This window comes from Drosophila persimilis, unplaced genomic scaffold, assembly GCF_003286085.1.
Source record: "Drosophila persimilis strain 14011-0111.01,24,50 unplaced genomic scaffold, DperRS2 tig00000804-arrow-arrow-pilon, whole genome shotgun sequence".
Taxonomy (NCBI): domain Eukaryota; kingdom Metazoa; phylum Arthropoda; class Insecta; order Diptera; family Drosophilidae; genus Drosophila; species Drosophila persimilis.
The window spans coordinates 170,565-186,509 of record NW_020825356.1 but is presented as its reverse complement, the minus strand read 5'-3'; the positions used below and the strand labels follow the sequence as shown (position 1 = coordinate 186,509).

At 44.5% G+C, this 15,945-nt stretch overlaps 1 protein-coding gene across 2 annotated transcripts; it reads right to left on the bottom strand.

Moving 5' to 3' along the window:
- Positions 1–3,943: 3,943 nt before the first annotated feature.
- LOC6597628 lies at positions 3,944–4,728 on the bottom strand. 2 transcript variants are annotated; one of them, XM_026993114.1, is made up of 4 exons: positions 4,639–4,728; positions 4,467–4,574; positions 4,209–4,403; positions 3,944–4,148 (listed from the first exon to the last, which is right to left on the bottom strand). In XM_026993114.1, the coding sequence occupies exons 1-4, from the start codon at positions 4,706–4,708 to the stop codon at positions 4,027–4,029; spliced, it is 495 nt and encodes a 164-aa protein (XP_026848915.1). In that variant the 5' UTR covers positions 4,709–4,728; the 3' UTR covers positions 3,944–4,026. The 2 variants fall into 2 exon arrangements, with proteins under 2 accessions (XP_026848915.1, XP_026848916.1); XM_026993115.1 differs by lacking the exon at positions 3,944–4,148 and having other exon boundaries at positions 4,342–4,396.
- Positions 4,729–15,945: the final 11,217 nt, after the last annotated feature.

Below are 15,945 nucleotides of genomic sequence, written 5' to 3'. Positions count from 1 at the left end.
TAAAGAGTGAGACTGTTGGAGGGATAGATGGGGAGCGGTTCTTATTGTTAGCAGTTGCTAGATTAGTTTGACTTTTTTGATTCCCTCCAATGCACTCCCCGGCCGCAACCCATCCTGCTGGCCAAAATGTAAATGTGCAGCGAACCGGACGAGGCAGTGAGAAGCACAACGGAGAGTCGCAAAATTGTCAGTTGATGATGGCTAAAACGGGAATGGTAGCCAAAAAAAAAAGAGAGCACCGGCAAAAAAATAGGATCCGACAATTGTTTACATGTAAATTACCTAAGAATAACAATCATCAAAATAAACAGAGCCCAAGGCAGGAGAAGCGGGAAATTAAACCAAAGCTTGAGCTGGTCAATGCCGTAATTAGCTGCCTTACGCTTTCTTCTTGCGGTTGATAAAACGTTACTCCCTATGAACGCTTTAACCCCCATTGAAAGGGGAGCTAAGATTGCAATCACGAAAGATTGTGAAAGCAACAAAAATTAAGTTTTTAGGAAACATTGACAAGAGAAAAAGCTCTTTTTCTAGAATAAATCTAACAAATACCCCCCAAACAGTTGACCGAACAATTTGTGTAGAAAAGTTACAAGTTTATATTTCAGTATTCAGAAGTATCACATGAGAAAGCAGCCCGAACAATTCCACGGAAATAATTCAACATTTATATATTATTCAAACATTCTCTTTTTATATCGACGAAAATCTATTCAATACGAATCTTTTGGCCGAGAATACAGCCCCGCCGTCTTCTTCAGATCATAGCTCACTGTCACCCTCTCCGCCAGCATCAGGGCGGTCAACGACTAACTTTGATTTCCAGGAGGATCAAGATACATACACAGATTGTGAGGAGCCTCTACCCATGATGCTATAGGCCGTTGCAAATAATTACCAATCATATTGAAGGCCTTGGGGGAACTAGCTGGCTGCGATTACACTCACGATATTGCTCGTTAGGGGCAGTCGAAGCGGCTGGTGCGCGTTTATGTCGATGGTATATATGATCTCTTCCATCATTGACAAGCCGGCCAGCTCATGCAAGCAAAGAACATGTTTCTAAATATCTATTTAATTGTTGTAATTTGCAATGATGAGCTGAATCGAATATTAAGTGAAGTCGCGCAGTGATGACCGTCCTTAAGCGCTACGAGGCAGTGCGCCAATACCACTACGTGGATGAGGTGAGTGTCAAAGATGCAAAAGGAGCAAGGGAGATCCCTGATCATCTCACCTATCCACAGATTATTCCGAGTGCTTCCTGGACATTGACCTATGACCATTAGAACATTTTGTTGCACAGGATAACATTTCGTATCGTCAAGAACTACGATATCATGTGCGTCGCAAAGGCTAAGGGCTTCATCACTGCCGCATTGCTACAAGCTTTTGGAGCCATTCGTTTGCACTCGATCTGGAACGATTCGACGGGCATAATAAAGTGCGCCTGATAAGTTAGGTTGACGCGGACGGCCCTCAGCGGGGCCCCATAGTGTTTATGCAATTTTATGGTCCTCGAGAATCGAGATGTTTTTCGCATAGGCTGTGGCATCCTCTTCCAGTGATGCCAGCACCGATGCGGCCAGGTATTTTATTCTTGTTCCCCAAGTTCATCACATTTCCTACATCTGCGCCGCAGATGACTAGGAGCGGGCCCTGAGTTATCAGAGGAAAGCTTGCAGATGCGTTGGACCTATACCTCTACAGCCAGGAGGCGATAAGATCCATGCACTAGATGCTCAGTGCGGATCTACTGGGCGGTCGTCCTGGCTGGCCAGATTACAGACCGAAAGCAGGTGGAGGAGTACCACCCCCTGCAGATTTACCTGCGCTATTCGCTGTCAACTCTTTCCTCTCGGTCACGGGTCGGCGTTTTCCTTCACATAGGTCGCGGTTCGCTCGATCTCGTCTTTTTCCTGCGCAGGCACGACAGTCTCGTACGGCACTCCAACAATATCGCTCTCTCGCTTGTCCCCAGCTCCCAGCCGGCATTCTCTCCCGTTGGGATGGTCTGGCTGTCCCGCTCTCGCCCTTTCTCGTCTTCCACCGGTGTAGACGAGAAAGGTCGGGAGCGTCGGCAGACCCTCTAACCTGCGTTATTCGCCGTCAACTCTGTCCTCTCGCCCGTGGCCATGGCCGGCGTTTTCCTGACGATCGTTGCTACACTCCTTCCTCCTGCACTCTTTCCGTTCACATAGGTCACGGTTCGCTCGATCTCGATTTTTTCCTCCGCGGGCACGACAGTCTCCAACAAAATCCCCCAGCACCTCGCATTCTGCTGGCTCTCCCGTTTGGGTGGTCTGGTTCTCCCGCTTCCGCCCTTTCTCGTCTTCCACCGGCGTCAGGGCTTCGTTGTTGTCGCTGGTGTCTACCGTGATCACGGCTTTCCCCTCAGGCCACTTTTCCAGTCTTCGCGTCTGATGTCGAGGCGACATGTTTCTCGTTTCCTCGACCACCAGATTCCACAGGAGGGACGACAGGCACTCAGGTGTGCCCCAAGCGGTGCTCCACTCCTCCTCAAACTCTGCACTCTCAGCCTCCTCGATGACCGGCAGGATCAGGCGCTGCTGGATGAGGAAGTCGACCCAGGCGATTTGTTATTGCGTTCGTATCCACGTTATTAAATGCTCCGGACAATCTGAGATTATGAAATTTGTTTACTACGAATTTGTAGTTCGAGTATGCTCTCAGCATTAATTGAATGATTATACCGTATACGTACAGCTTAGCAAAATGATTCCTCAAATATTGATCGCGTACATGTAAATGCCATTAGTAGCCAACATTTAAATGAGATCATGCGGGAGATTCAATATCTAATTAATGATAAAATCACATGTTTTATACCTATTATCCAATTAGAGATCATTTCGAAAAGCTTGCAGAACTTTCAAATCAAATATAATCTGTGATTTTTCCGGCCAACCCCTCATACTACTTTCCTTGCATTACCCTTAGCTCCTTTTTCCCCCTTAGCAAAAATTCCTTCCAAACCGCACAGGGAAAAGTTTTCATTTTGGCTTCAATCAAATTAATTTGTTTATTAGGAACAGAGCAAATACTCACTCACTCGTCCTGCCTGCCCTTCCCGTCCTGCCTACCAATCACACTCCCACTTGCACTCGCACTTCCCCCGTACAGTAGTGTCTGTCTAGTCGAATGAATCATCATTTTTATTATTACGTATACGCCCCGGTGGCAGAGGTAATGGCATGGTTTCTGGCTCAGCTCCCTGCCACTTTTCCATCATTTGCAGCGCAAATTGGTGTTGTTATTGTGCCGATTGTTCTGCGGCACCAGCAAACACACACACACACATTTACACACAAAAGAGAGCGAGAGAGAGAGGGAGAAAAAGAGAGTGGTAGGAGAGAGGAAAGGGGCAACAAAAGTTATTATTATTTTAACAATTTTCCAACTCTTTCGCGCTTGAGCGGCGCCATCGAAGGTCGCGTTATTCGAAAGCAATTTGTTGAAATTAAATTTGATTACGTTTATGGGGCGCCAGCTGCCAGCAATTCTGTCCAAAACTTTCATCCGTTTCGGCCGACCCCGAGCCCCAACAACTCTTTAATCGCTCGGTAATTGCCTCAAATTTTCCGACCAACAAAGGTCGGTTGCCAAGCCCCGATCGAAATGAAAAGCTCCACTCAGACTTTCTTTATTCCTATCTCTCTTTCCTGTAGCTGTCTGACAGTTGGTCTTGGACTTGGTCTTGGACTTGGTCTTTGACTTGGCCTGGTTCTTGCACTTGGTTAGGGACAGGCACATTCACAGGATAATTAAGCATTTCGAGATAAATGTTTTGTCAAACAAAATGAAATTAAGTTTCAGCCGTGAACAGCTCTAGGCCAAGCCAAGCCAAATTAATGATTCTTGCCATCCGAGGAAGCAGACTTGGAGACATCAACAACTCAACAACTAATAGATTGCTCTTTCTTTATTTCAATAATTTCTCAGGGAAGGTCAACGCACTCGAACTTTATGCAAAATATATTTAGTTTCTTATTGAGGGAGACTCAATTACTGGGAAGTCATGTCGTAGTTCTCATTGATATTCTCTATATAGGGATTGGCTCTATCGCTGGCAAACTCACGCCTCAAGTCCAAATCGGGGACTATTCGTACCTTGCGCATATTTTTGTCTACAGGATGTGGGAAAATCAAGTTAGTATAGTTGCTCTTTAATGATTGAATAAAGCTACCTTGTGGTTCATCGACTTTTTCTTGCTTATGATCTTTCAGCAGTAGTTCTTGCTCCTCCTTCTTTTCGTCTGAGTTCTGATTCACAGGCGGATTGGTTGCATTTTTATACCCTAGTAGATTTTTGTTTACTGGGGTATTCTCTGATTTCATCCCTGCATTATCTTTGTCGGCCATGGCAACAACCGCACTGATAGCTACGAAAGATTTAGTAGCATTAGCACACCTTTTGATCTAACTATGGCCCTATTTGAACCTACGATCCGTAAGCTGTGCAAGCTTATCCATCCACTCAACGCCAACTGCATTCGGATCCCCATGCAACTGCTTATGATACGCTTCAATCAGGCCCTGGCGATTGATCAAACCTGGAAAATGATTTTATATTATATGGACAAAAATTCAGAGCTTCCTCCTTAGGGATTGCCTTACCCCAAAGAGTGGCCAGGATCAACGCGAACAGAATGAAGAGGGGAACAAACATACGCGAATCAGGATTCATTCTCGGATGATCTTCGGAAAGCCGGACTTAAAATATATCAATATATTATAATTCTTATTTTTCTGGATTTTTCTACTGTTGATTCTGAACTAAATAAAACTGATTCGGGGATTGAGTTGAGTTTCAAAGAAAAGCCTAGGGAAAAGTGTTCGCTTTTCTGAAGTACTCGTTTTTCCTTGCTAATCCGTTTCCGCTTAGCCCTAGCCCTCTACCGTTTCCTCAACGCTTTGTAGCGCTTTTGAGCTTTCTCGGCCACAATTTTGCTTTATGCGGCTGACCACCTTCGCCCCCGCCCCCGCCCCCGCCCACGCGGCCGCTCTGGCGTTGGTACAAGTTGCCAAAAGTTAAAGTTTTTGTGGCTTACAACAACAAGAGTGGATGCCCCATCAAGTGCCACGCCCGCACACAAGTGCCCTGAGTGGGAGTCCCACTTGCGTAAACGTTTACCAAGAAGAGAAAAGGGAACAGACAGAGGGGAAACCAACAAAAATGTTTCTCTCCAAGGGGAGGGCTAACTAAACACAAACGGATGTGTAGATATTCCCTTAAAATCCAACAACCCCTCGCCCATTTCTCTCTTCAATATTTTAAAACCCAAACAATTTTTACGGCAAATTCATCTCAAAATACAAAATAGAACCACAAAAAATGGACGGAACAAAATTGAAAAATTCAAAATGAAATGTTTGAGGTTTGCCAAAAATATTTTCAGCATTTCAGTGTGTAAATAGTGGAATATTGTTGCAGTTGCTGTTGGTGCACACACGCTGGGACATTCATCCATATGTGTACGAAAATGTGGGAGAGTGTGCCCAAAACCAGCCCAAATGTCTAAAGTTGTTGCCACTGCCTATCCAGCTCTTGTGCCATTCCCCTCGAAAGGGGGGCGCTACTCTTTATTAAAATGTCAAGTTAAGGGGGCTGGGGATAAGAGCCCCGGAGAAGCCGAAGGTCTCGGCAATAAAACGGATTCTAGCATTTGTCAGCCCAGGCTGATTGTTGCCGTTGTTGTAGCCATTAAACGCAGTCCTCAGAAGGAGAGATGAGGAGGTGAAAGCAAAACAAAAAGCTGGGCTAGCAAAATGGCAACTGAATACGGATTCGTATTGGGAGCACTCCTCTTTGTCTGCCAGTTAAAAACATCTTAAAAGCTACTTTTAACCACAATTATGTAAATATTAACACAAACAAAACATAAGACAAAAGCACAACAGCCCATAAGGAACCTCACACAGATACTCACTCAGACACCCAGAGGAGGCACCGACAAAGATACAGATGCACACGCACCCACATTCAGTGACAGCGACATCTGTGGGTGAATGACAAACTGTGATTCGGCTGACATTAACTGTGACAGCCACACCATCAAGTGGAGATCGTTGGACATAGCATCTATAATAAAGATAAGGATTAAAGTGTTCGACATTATCCAAACGTTTTCGTTATTTATCCAAAAAATAATCAGATTTAACAGTGCTCAAAAGCTAAATTCCTGGAAAGCTAAAAAAGGTACTGAGAAGTTAAATGACAAACAGTGAATGAAGTCACGCTGTGCGACTCACCACTAGAGCCATAGACTGTCATAGGCAGAACAACAGGCAGCTCCAAGTGCGGAGAAGGATGGCCAGGTAGGAAGTAGGGGCCCCAGAAGCAACCAACGGGCAACACACATGAAGCCAGCAAATGTCTAGAGTGTCGACAACAGAACCATTAGCATCTGGATGAGTGCAAATACGCACTCCCGCCCCCACAAGATGGCCTACCCCTGCCCCTACCCCAGGCCGCCACTCGCCCAGTCAGGTGTTCAGTTTAATGTCGAAAGTGTGGGCGTATGTGAGTGTGAGTGATTGTATCTTTGTGTGTGCTCAGTGTGTATAAAGGGAGAGTGTGAGAGAGAGAAGGAGCGGTGCAATACCCAAGACGGAGGCAGACTCCGGCAATGGTAATAAGCAAAGCGGGTCGGGTCAAATGCTGAACAGGCAAACACTGGTGCGGGGTAGCTACGAGAGCATTATTATTGAAAACTGTTAGACTTGACAGAAGGTCACGTTTTGTCAAGCCCAGTCAGTCAGTCAGCCAGTCAGCCAGCCAGTCAGTCAGTCACTCAGTCGGTCATTCATTCATTCATTCTGCCAGAGAGTCAATGAAACGAGCAAAAGAAATGCAAAAATGCACAGACGACAATCCGTTTTCATGGCTGATTTAACAAAGTTTGGGATGCTGGAAATGCCACGACAGAGAGGATGAAGATGAGACCCAGACTGGTGTATGCGGTGGAGGAGGTGGGCGACAAACAAGAAAATGGATTTAAGGACCACAAGGCAAACCTTTTAATACCCTAACCAAAGGATGTCCCAAAGAATAATTATCTTGAGCTAACCAAAGAATTAATACAGGAATGCCGGATATCATCATTTAATGTTATATCAATGAATATCAGAGACTTGCCAAGGAACAGCAAACAGTAATACCCGATGATTATGCAGACATAATAACATTACATTCGTTATATAACATAAGCTGATATCATGAGTCAACGGACTCCGCCAATCTCGAGAAGAGGGCATCCACACAAGCCAGCGTGACATTGATAAAATGCGAAATTGACTAGAGTCTGTATGGAATCGAGTTCATTGATAAAGAATTCAGCTTTCTCTACGGCCAGCCGGCCAGCATATGGAAAACGTAACTCCGTAAAGGAAACGCGGCAAGGAAGCTGCATCTTCTGCTCACTTGTTGCCAAAAGAAGAATGGAAATTATTTCATTGCAAATATATATACGTACACGAGCAGGGTCTGTGAGTGAGCAAAGAGAATCGAAACCAAAATCACATTAAGCCACCCAAAGAATTGAGAATTGAAGGGAGAGAGGTAAGAGAAGTGCAATGGGAAAGGGCAGGAGATGGAAGGGGTTAGGGTAAGCGCTGGCGGATAGCGATAGACAGGATGACGGGGGGGTCTGAATATCTGCCCAGTCCCGGTTCCAACAGCAGATCCAGTCACAGTGGCAGTCACACAAATGCCAATCCAGTCACGGGGTCTAAAAATCAAAAATTTGAATTTCGATCACGTCTTCAATTACGTCGAATCGACGTGCATATAAATCAACTCTGTAACAGGCCACACACACATACACTGTCAGATGCCAGGAGGTGGCGGGTTTGGGTGTAGGGTAGAGCGTTGGACTGGCAGTCAGTCGTCAGTCAGTCAAATGTGGTTTTGTTGCTGTGCCCCTCAGTACACTTGCCTCGTTGTTGCGTTGAGTTTTGTAAATCAAGTGGAAATGCCACACAAAAAAAAAAAAAGATAGGAGAATCGGGAACGGGAACGGGAATGGGAATGGGAATGGGAACAGGGATAGGAACAGGAACAGGCAGGAAGCGGAGCAGAATGATGATGATGATCCACACGATGATGGTTGGTTGGTTGGTTCGTTGGTTGGTTAGAGTTGGGGTTGGAGTTGGGCAAAAGCACAACCAAGTCAGAGTCAAGAGCTGGAGTGCTGATGTGGCACAAGTGTGTGGGTGTGTCTGCGTGCGGGGCACTCATGCAAAGTGCAGTTGACATGCGGAAATTGTAGGTGCGCGGCTCCCGGTCACGCCCACCACAGTAGCTCACCCCACTTCAAGGACGGCATATGTCGGATGTACCGACTGAAACTTAGCTTTAACTGAATTAAAAATTGGCCACAAAATGTTGGCCCCAAAAGTTAGACCACCGAAAAGCTGAAAGGAAATAGTCTCTCAGCAGGGGACAGCCTTTCCGAATTATTTTGGATTAAAAATTTAAATTTCTGGCCAAGACATGCAAGCGGGAGCTTGTTGTTCAATTTCCCCCCATCACGCTGATTATCCGTGACAGCTATCGAATCCCTGCCACGCGCACACACACACACACTCGCAATCCCAAAGAGGAAAAGAGACGGAGATGTACACACTCTCAGCAATGACAACATGTCCTGTTGTTGCTGATGTTTGTCGGGAATTTGATTTGATTTCCACCAGCAACTGCAACAGAATGGGGCACGGAGAATGGGGCATGGCAAAAGGCGTACGGTGGCAACGAAGTTGTCCTCGTCAATGTTGGCACTGCAACCTCCATTTTCATCTATCCCTTAGATCCTGCCGCCCCTCATCCTTCTCCTCCTCCTTATACTCCTCCTGCTGCTTCTACTGCCACTTCTCTGTGAAATATCCTGGCCCTGCCATTCGCTTGAAATTACTGACAACTGCTTCAAGCAGCAGCAAAGTTGGATTTGCATGGCCCCGAGCAAGCAGCCTGTCTCTGTGTAAGTGTCTGTCTCTCTGTGTCTGTGTCTGTGTCTGTGCCTGCGTGCGTATCTACACATGTGTGAGTGTCTGCATCTCTGTGTGTGAGAGCTGTCAGTCATTGGCACAAGTGCACATATCAGGGTGATTCACTCCATTAAGAAAGCACATTTATCTATATCTATTGAAGGTTATGCTGTGCCTGTGGAAAACTACACTGTGAGTTTAATAAATTATATTTAAAATTTCGAAAATTCTTTAAAGTGATTCACCCTATTGTACACACGTAACAAGCCCAACCGAAAAAAAGCAGCCTTGCTACACATGCATTTGTCTGAGGCACAGCCTCATTCCACCTTCCAGCTTCTGCCTTTGATGTCAGCATGGGGCATGGTGGCTGGAGTGGAGTGGAGTGGAGAGAGAGAGCAGACGACTGTGTGACAGCTTTCTTGAGATGCACTTCACGTGCATTTGACTGCTTAAATAAATTTGGCTCATGGTAATAAATTCACTTAAACTCAAACTGCATGGAAGTCTTAGTACTAGTACTAGTACAGTCTTCATCCCCCCTAGCACCACCACATTCACCCACACACCCAGACAACGAGGGGAAAGGGGGAATGCTGTGGAGGTCTTTATAAGACTTTTTGTTTAGACACTCATAAACATAATTGACGTCATAAAAACAGACAGCAGCAGCAGCAGTAGCAGCAGCAACGACAATGACATAATGTCATGTAAATCTGTGCAGAGATTGCATGTACGGCATGCCCCATGACTCTCCATTCCCCCACTCTCAGCAATCTCTGGACTGCCGCTGTGGTAAGTGAAAATCATTAGTTTCAAGTCCACACAAAAGCCAAGGCATTTGTTTTGTTTGAGCTGCTTTAAAATGAAATGCCTCTCATGTTTTATACGGGCCTGCTCTGCCTTTATGCAATATATATGAGTATGTGCATAAATATATATGTATAGATGTAAGTCTATATATAACCACTTTTGTAGCCCCCTGTAGCCGCCACTTCTTTCTCGTGCAAAGCGGCCTGCATTTTTTGTATAAATTCTAACAAATTGTCTACACTTCCGACCAAACTGAGCTCCCCTGTCCCGCCACATACTTGGCCGGAGCCCCCACTATCCAGCCCATCCCTCACCACTCCATTCCATACCATTCCTCTTCCTCCGTATGGCTCCTACTCTGTCTAACCTACGAGTAGTGCCGCTTAGGTCTCCATAAATCAAAAAGTGCTTGGCTACAGTTTTACAGTTTTGTGCAGTTGCTTTGTGTCCTATCTGCCCTACACTGTCCCGTGCCTCGAGCCTCGGGCCCCTGTCCCTGTCCCTGTCCCTGCTCCAGCCACATATTCTGCCCCTCTCCTCATGGCTTCTTTTCTTTATATTTTTTATGAACTCCACACACACGCAGCTGCAGGGGTGGGTCGTAATGGTCCACATGCCTGGCATGCCGCACTTTTGTGCGTCGTCAACTCGCAGTTTAACATATTAAAAGTAAAGTGAAGTGGTCACACTGCCCGAAAAAATTGAACAAAAAGAATATTTAGATAAAAAGCCAACGAAGAGGAGGAAATTGAGAGGAGAAGATGATCGGTAAGAAAAAACTTGCAAAAAACAAATTTAAATTAGGCATGATTTTAAAATACATGTTGATCTTACTCTTTCTATAAATCGGAATTGATCAAGAAAAGTACAGTCGTACACGTTTGCGGGATAAATATAACAAGAACTGGAGCTATAAGTGACCGTAGCTCTCATCTGTTCGTGGGTAAACGATTTCTCTCAATACTAGCACTATTGCATAGATTATTTCCTATTTTTTCCAATAGATACTAGGTGGTAAGCACCCTGCACTCTCGATTCCCCCACCAAAATAGAGAGATGGCAAGCAGTAGGTACGCACATATGTAGAGTCAAATATAATAATGATTTAAAATACAGGAATAAGTTTCTAGAGAATCTCATTAGGAACGAATCAAAAGAATAGTAGTAGAAAAGATCAAATTAAAATCGGTGTGGTGCAGGAAATTATAAAAAATGTAGTTAACCAAATCTAAAAACGAAATATTTCCTGAATTAAGGTGTGCTTCTAAAGATGCAATTATGCATCTTTATTTATGATATGTCCCTAAAAATATTTTACTATAATTGAAGAGGGGAAAAAAAGAAGTGCGTCTAGAGATGCCAAGGAATTTTCATTGATTGTTTTCTTGTTCTTGTACAGTTCTATACTTTCAGTGCATTCCACATCCGCTTAGCCCCTGAGCAGGCATCACGATGAGCAAGGGACGAAAGAGTGAGCTATTCTATTGTCGTTTGCCTGATCCCATTCATTATTCATCATTGGCAAGTTCTCGTGTGGAATGTCCTTTGTGCTGTGATGGCACCCAGTTCCGGAGCTCCGAAGTCCCGAGCATTCCCGCATTTTGCACTTCCTGTTGCACATCCATCCAATAATTAGCGAGGAGACTGTAAAGAGACAGCGAAGAGGGGCTACATAGGCGACCAGAGCCGAGCCAAAGATGGGCTAGAAAACGAGATGCGATGAACGGGTTTTGGCCTCGTTTAAGCTCCTTTTGAAATATAATACCGTTATTTACACATCACTTCATTGAGCGCGCCATTTTTTAAGCAAACAAGCAAGAGGATAGGAGATGGCAGGAGAAAATGCAGCAGAAAAGAGCAGAGAATCTTATCTTCCAGTGAGCGCTCGTCTCAGCTCGTTTATCATGCTCATTAGTCGTTGTCGCGCCCTCGTCGTCGTCGTCATCGTCGTCGGCGTCCTCGCTCTCAATGTCGCTGTCTCTGTGGCTGTTGTCCCTTGCCGGAATTATTGAACAGCATTGAAAACATTTTAAGCGATTCCACAAGTCCTCGAACCTCGAAGCTCGAAACAGCCCGCCGCACTATGTACTTTTGTCGCACTCCCATAGCAACCCGAGTGGCTCTGGCTCTGGCTCTGGTTCTGGCTCTGAAGATGGCTGCCAAGGGGCTGGCATCTCCCTGCGCTGCTGTGAAGATGCTTTTATGCTTATTAATGGCGCCACATGCAATTTATGTTTGGTAGTTAAAATACTGGCGCAAATTAATGGACGTAGTGTGCAATGTCCCCGAGCCGCATCCGCATCCGCCCCTCCAATTCCTTTGAAAGGACACGGCTCTGCCTAATTGCAAATGAAACGAATGTTTTGAGAATAAGCGGATAAAATAATGAGCATCGGGTCCAAAAAAAAGTTGGATTTCCAAAGTATGGTCCATGATTCAAGTATTAGCTTTGTCTTAAAGCTAGAATCCCCCATGCTTAAACAGTATAAGGAATAAGCGAATCCTTGAGTCATCGATCACCAAGCTGTGCTTAGGTTCCCCATGATTCGCAGCCATATCTTACAGCTCTCTCGATTGTGGCGTTTAATTGCTTAAGCCATTTCAGATACACGTAAGCTCTGCTCAAAGCGTTTCAATAGCTGAATTAGCTGGACCATGTGGGTATAGTCGTATCGATGTATGTATAGTATGTGGATAGGTAGCCGAGTGGCTCAAGCCACACACTTACACACACAAAGAAAGAGATATGTATGCCACCTGGTGGCCCACAAGGCAGAGCTTCAAGCAGCCACATTATCCCTATCCCTATCCCTATCGCACTGCCACTGCCAGCTCTCCTCCTTCCACCCCTTCACTATTCCTCCTGTGCGTTGAGTTGCTCCTGCTTCTCGCCGCTGGCACGACGAGCTTCCTAAACTCTCTCTAAACTTTCGCACAAAAGGCCAGCCCTCAATGGGGCCCCCTCTCCTTGCGCTGCCATGCCCCTGTGGAATGCAACTTTTTGACTTTGTGCGCCTTTGCGGCTGTTGTAGCTACGAAAATTTATGGCCAATTCAATAAACGATTTTATTACATGCGCACGTTGTGTTAACAATGTTATTATTATTGGCGCCCGGTTCCGAAAAAGGGTTCCGAACGGCATGGGTATGGCCCCCGGCAATGCAGTGGATCTGGTGGCGCATAAAGCGTAGAGGGCAGGGTATACCGGATAAGGGATAAAGTGTAGTGGGTATCGGATAGCGGGCTATGCTAGTCGGAAACTGGCCGAGTGTGAGCCAATTATTATGAAAATTAATTTATTTTCTATCGGTAATGCGAGTCCAGGACCCAGATGGAGGCCATGGCTTCAGCAGCTACGGCTTCAGTGACTTCAGCAACGTTCTTATCGCAGCCTGGCCAGCAGCCAGGATACCCATTCCACATTCCCAACCCTCTCCCTTGACCAAGTTATCCTCAGGAATTGCAGTCCGGACCCGGTTCTGTCGTGCATTTCCAAATGCTTTTACTTTGTGTATTGCGCAGCGATTGTTGCGGCTGCTGTTGGCCCCACTGTGCGGCTCTATTGTCTGTCAACGCTTTTTGCGCTTTTGTTTGTCCAATATACAAAAGGACAGCGCTAGCACAGAAACAGAGACAGAGAAGGAGACAGAGACGGAGACACCAACACACACACAGATGCTCCTTGGGTGGAGACACCAACACTCAAATGCTCCACGGGTGAATGTGGAACCCTATTTTCTGCCAATGCATTGTCCCTGCCGCTGCTCAGGAGTATGTATGTATGTATGGATGTATGTATATGTATGTGTGAGAGTGCAAATACAAAGAATTCATAGAAGGCACTCATGTGCAACCCAACAAGGCAACAAAAGTCTCATTACTTTTACTTGGCAAATAATGAAGCTAACAACAAGGCACACACACACACACACACACAAACACGCTCACGCGTCACCCACACATGCATACAAGCTCGTATATACATGCGAGTGCGTATCTGTGTGTCAATTTGACAATTGACTTTGGCTTTTTGCAGCCAGTTGGCAAATCGTCACTCGTGCCACCCACACACCCACATATGCACACATACTCGTACATATGTATGTATGATGTCCACTAAAAGCATACAGTTTCACTTTGCGTCAAGAAGAATCAAAGGAAAGAACCTTCTCTCTCGAGTTCGCTTACTTTTCGATATTCCCACTATAGAAATGGATACAAAAAATCCCAATGATGATATTAAAACATACTTTCAATATTTTACGAGGAATTTCTTTGTGTGTCCATTAGCTACAGCCGATTATTTAGCACCATCAATAATTATAATTAGAGAAATTATTACTTTTTGATCATAATCCTCTTGCTTAAGGAAAGACAGCCAGTTTTCCAGTGTTCCGATTCCATATACGAGTATTTACTGCTTTAATCATTTTACTACGGTGTATATTCTTTACGAGTAAGAAGGAATACGATTGAATATATTGGGCCCAAGAATTGTATCACTGTAAATAAATCTATATGAATAAAAACTCGAAATTCTATTCTCAAGCTTGAATTCTATAGTAACTACACCCAGAAAAATAAAACTCCGAAATTTCAATATTTTCACTAAGATTTAAATATTTATAACATTCATTTGCAGCCGAGAGATAAAATTTAAATGTTTGCACTTACATTTTGAAAGTAATACAAAAATATTTCTGATATATATACATATTTCATTTTGAAATTGAATAAATTTCAAATTGAAATTAGATAGTTTCATATATAAATGTTCCTACAAATTTAATATATAATATGTATTTATTTAAAAAACTTTTTAGTATATTTATTTTTAAATCAAAGTAAATTCAGTTTAATTAAACCATGTTTGCATTTAAAAGCCGAATATTCATTTAAAATTTGCGTGCTTTTTATTGAGCCATTTTTCTCAGTGTATCTCTATCAAACTTAGATAGCCACAGTCCATGGCCACCTTATATGTATCTATGAGGAAACAGACCACGCCAAGGAATCTATGACCGCCATTCCAACTAAAGATCTTCGCTGACAACACTACAGCCACCCCAAGGGGTCGCCCTGGAAGGGCTTAGCCTCTTCCTGCTTCAACCACTTTGATGAATGAGGTTGAATGAGTAAACTTACTAGTAATAGCTACACGAGACATATGCACAATCATTTTGCCCAATCATGCGGGCACTCAGTTTAATTGATTTTAAAGTTTCAGCAAAAGTTCTGCTAGTTCCCGTGAGGGTGAGGGCGTACGAAATGGATAGCAAGGAAAAACAATGCCCCCGACATTCGTACATTCATACATACATACATACATATGTAGGTACATACGTATATGCTCATGCGTATGCAGCGAACAGATGTGTAACAGGTTGACCCAGCCGGGCAACCATTCCACCATCATCAACGCATCCATCCCACGGAACAGAAATAAAAAAGAGAAGAACAGCTTTGAAAGGCGAAGCTTTCAATACCCTTTTAAAACCCTTCTTTCTATATATCACCTATATAATTTGTTGATCCTTCCGACTTGCATACTGCCTGAACAGGAAGCACAGAAAGAAGGAAAACTTAATTACAGATTGTGATAAACAATGTATTGTACTTGGTATCACTTGGAGAATTCTGGTCAAAATAATCATACCATCATCGGTAAGAGTATACAAGCGAAACCTACCAGAAACCAAAAAAAAATTAAAACAAGACAACGCGTCGTAAAGCTCTTGAAACTTTGGCGCAGGAGGAGCCTGAGGGACCCATGTTCAGGGTCAGGTTTCGTTCGGTCAGGCGGCTTTCGAGTGTTTTCCACCTGAGCACAAACTTAAGTGGTCAAACTTGATTAAAACCGCACACGCAGGCGGCGAGGGGTAACGCTTCAGCAGAGATGGCCATGGGCAGGAAGATGGGAGGTGCTCAGACGTCCAAGCCATGCCCTGATCGGGGGCAAAAGTTTTTGATGCTGCCAAGGACACAGGACAGGGATTAAGTTGCGGTTGTGCAGCAGCCATCGACCAAAGGACTTGAGTTTGAGTTCATGTTTCTTTTTTCGGCCTCCCTTCCACTGGCCGCAGAATCATTTATTTATCATACATCATTTTGCAAAGGAATGTTTAT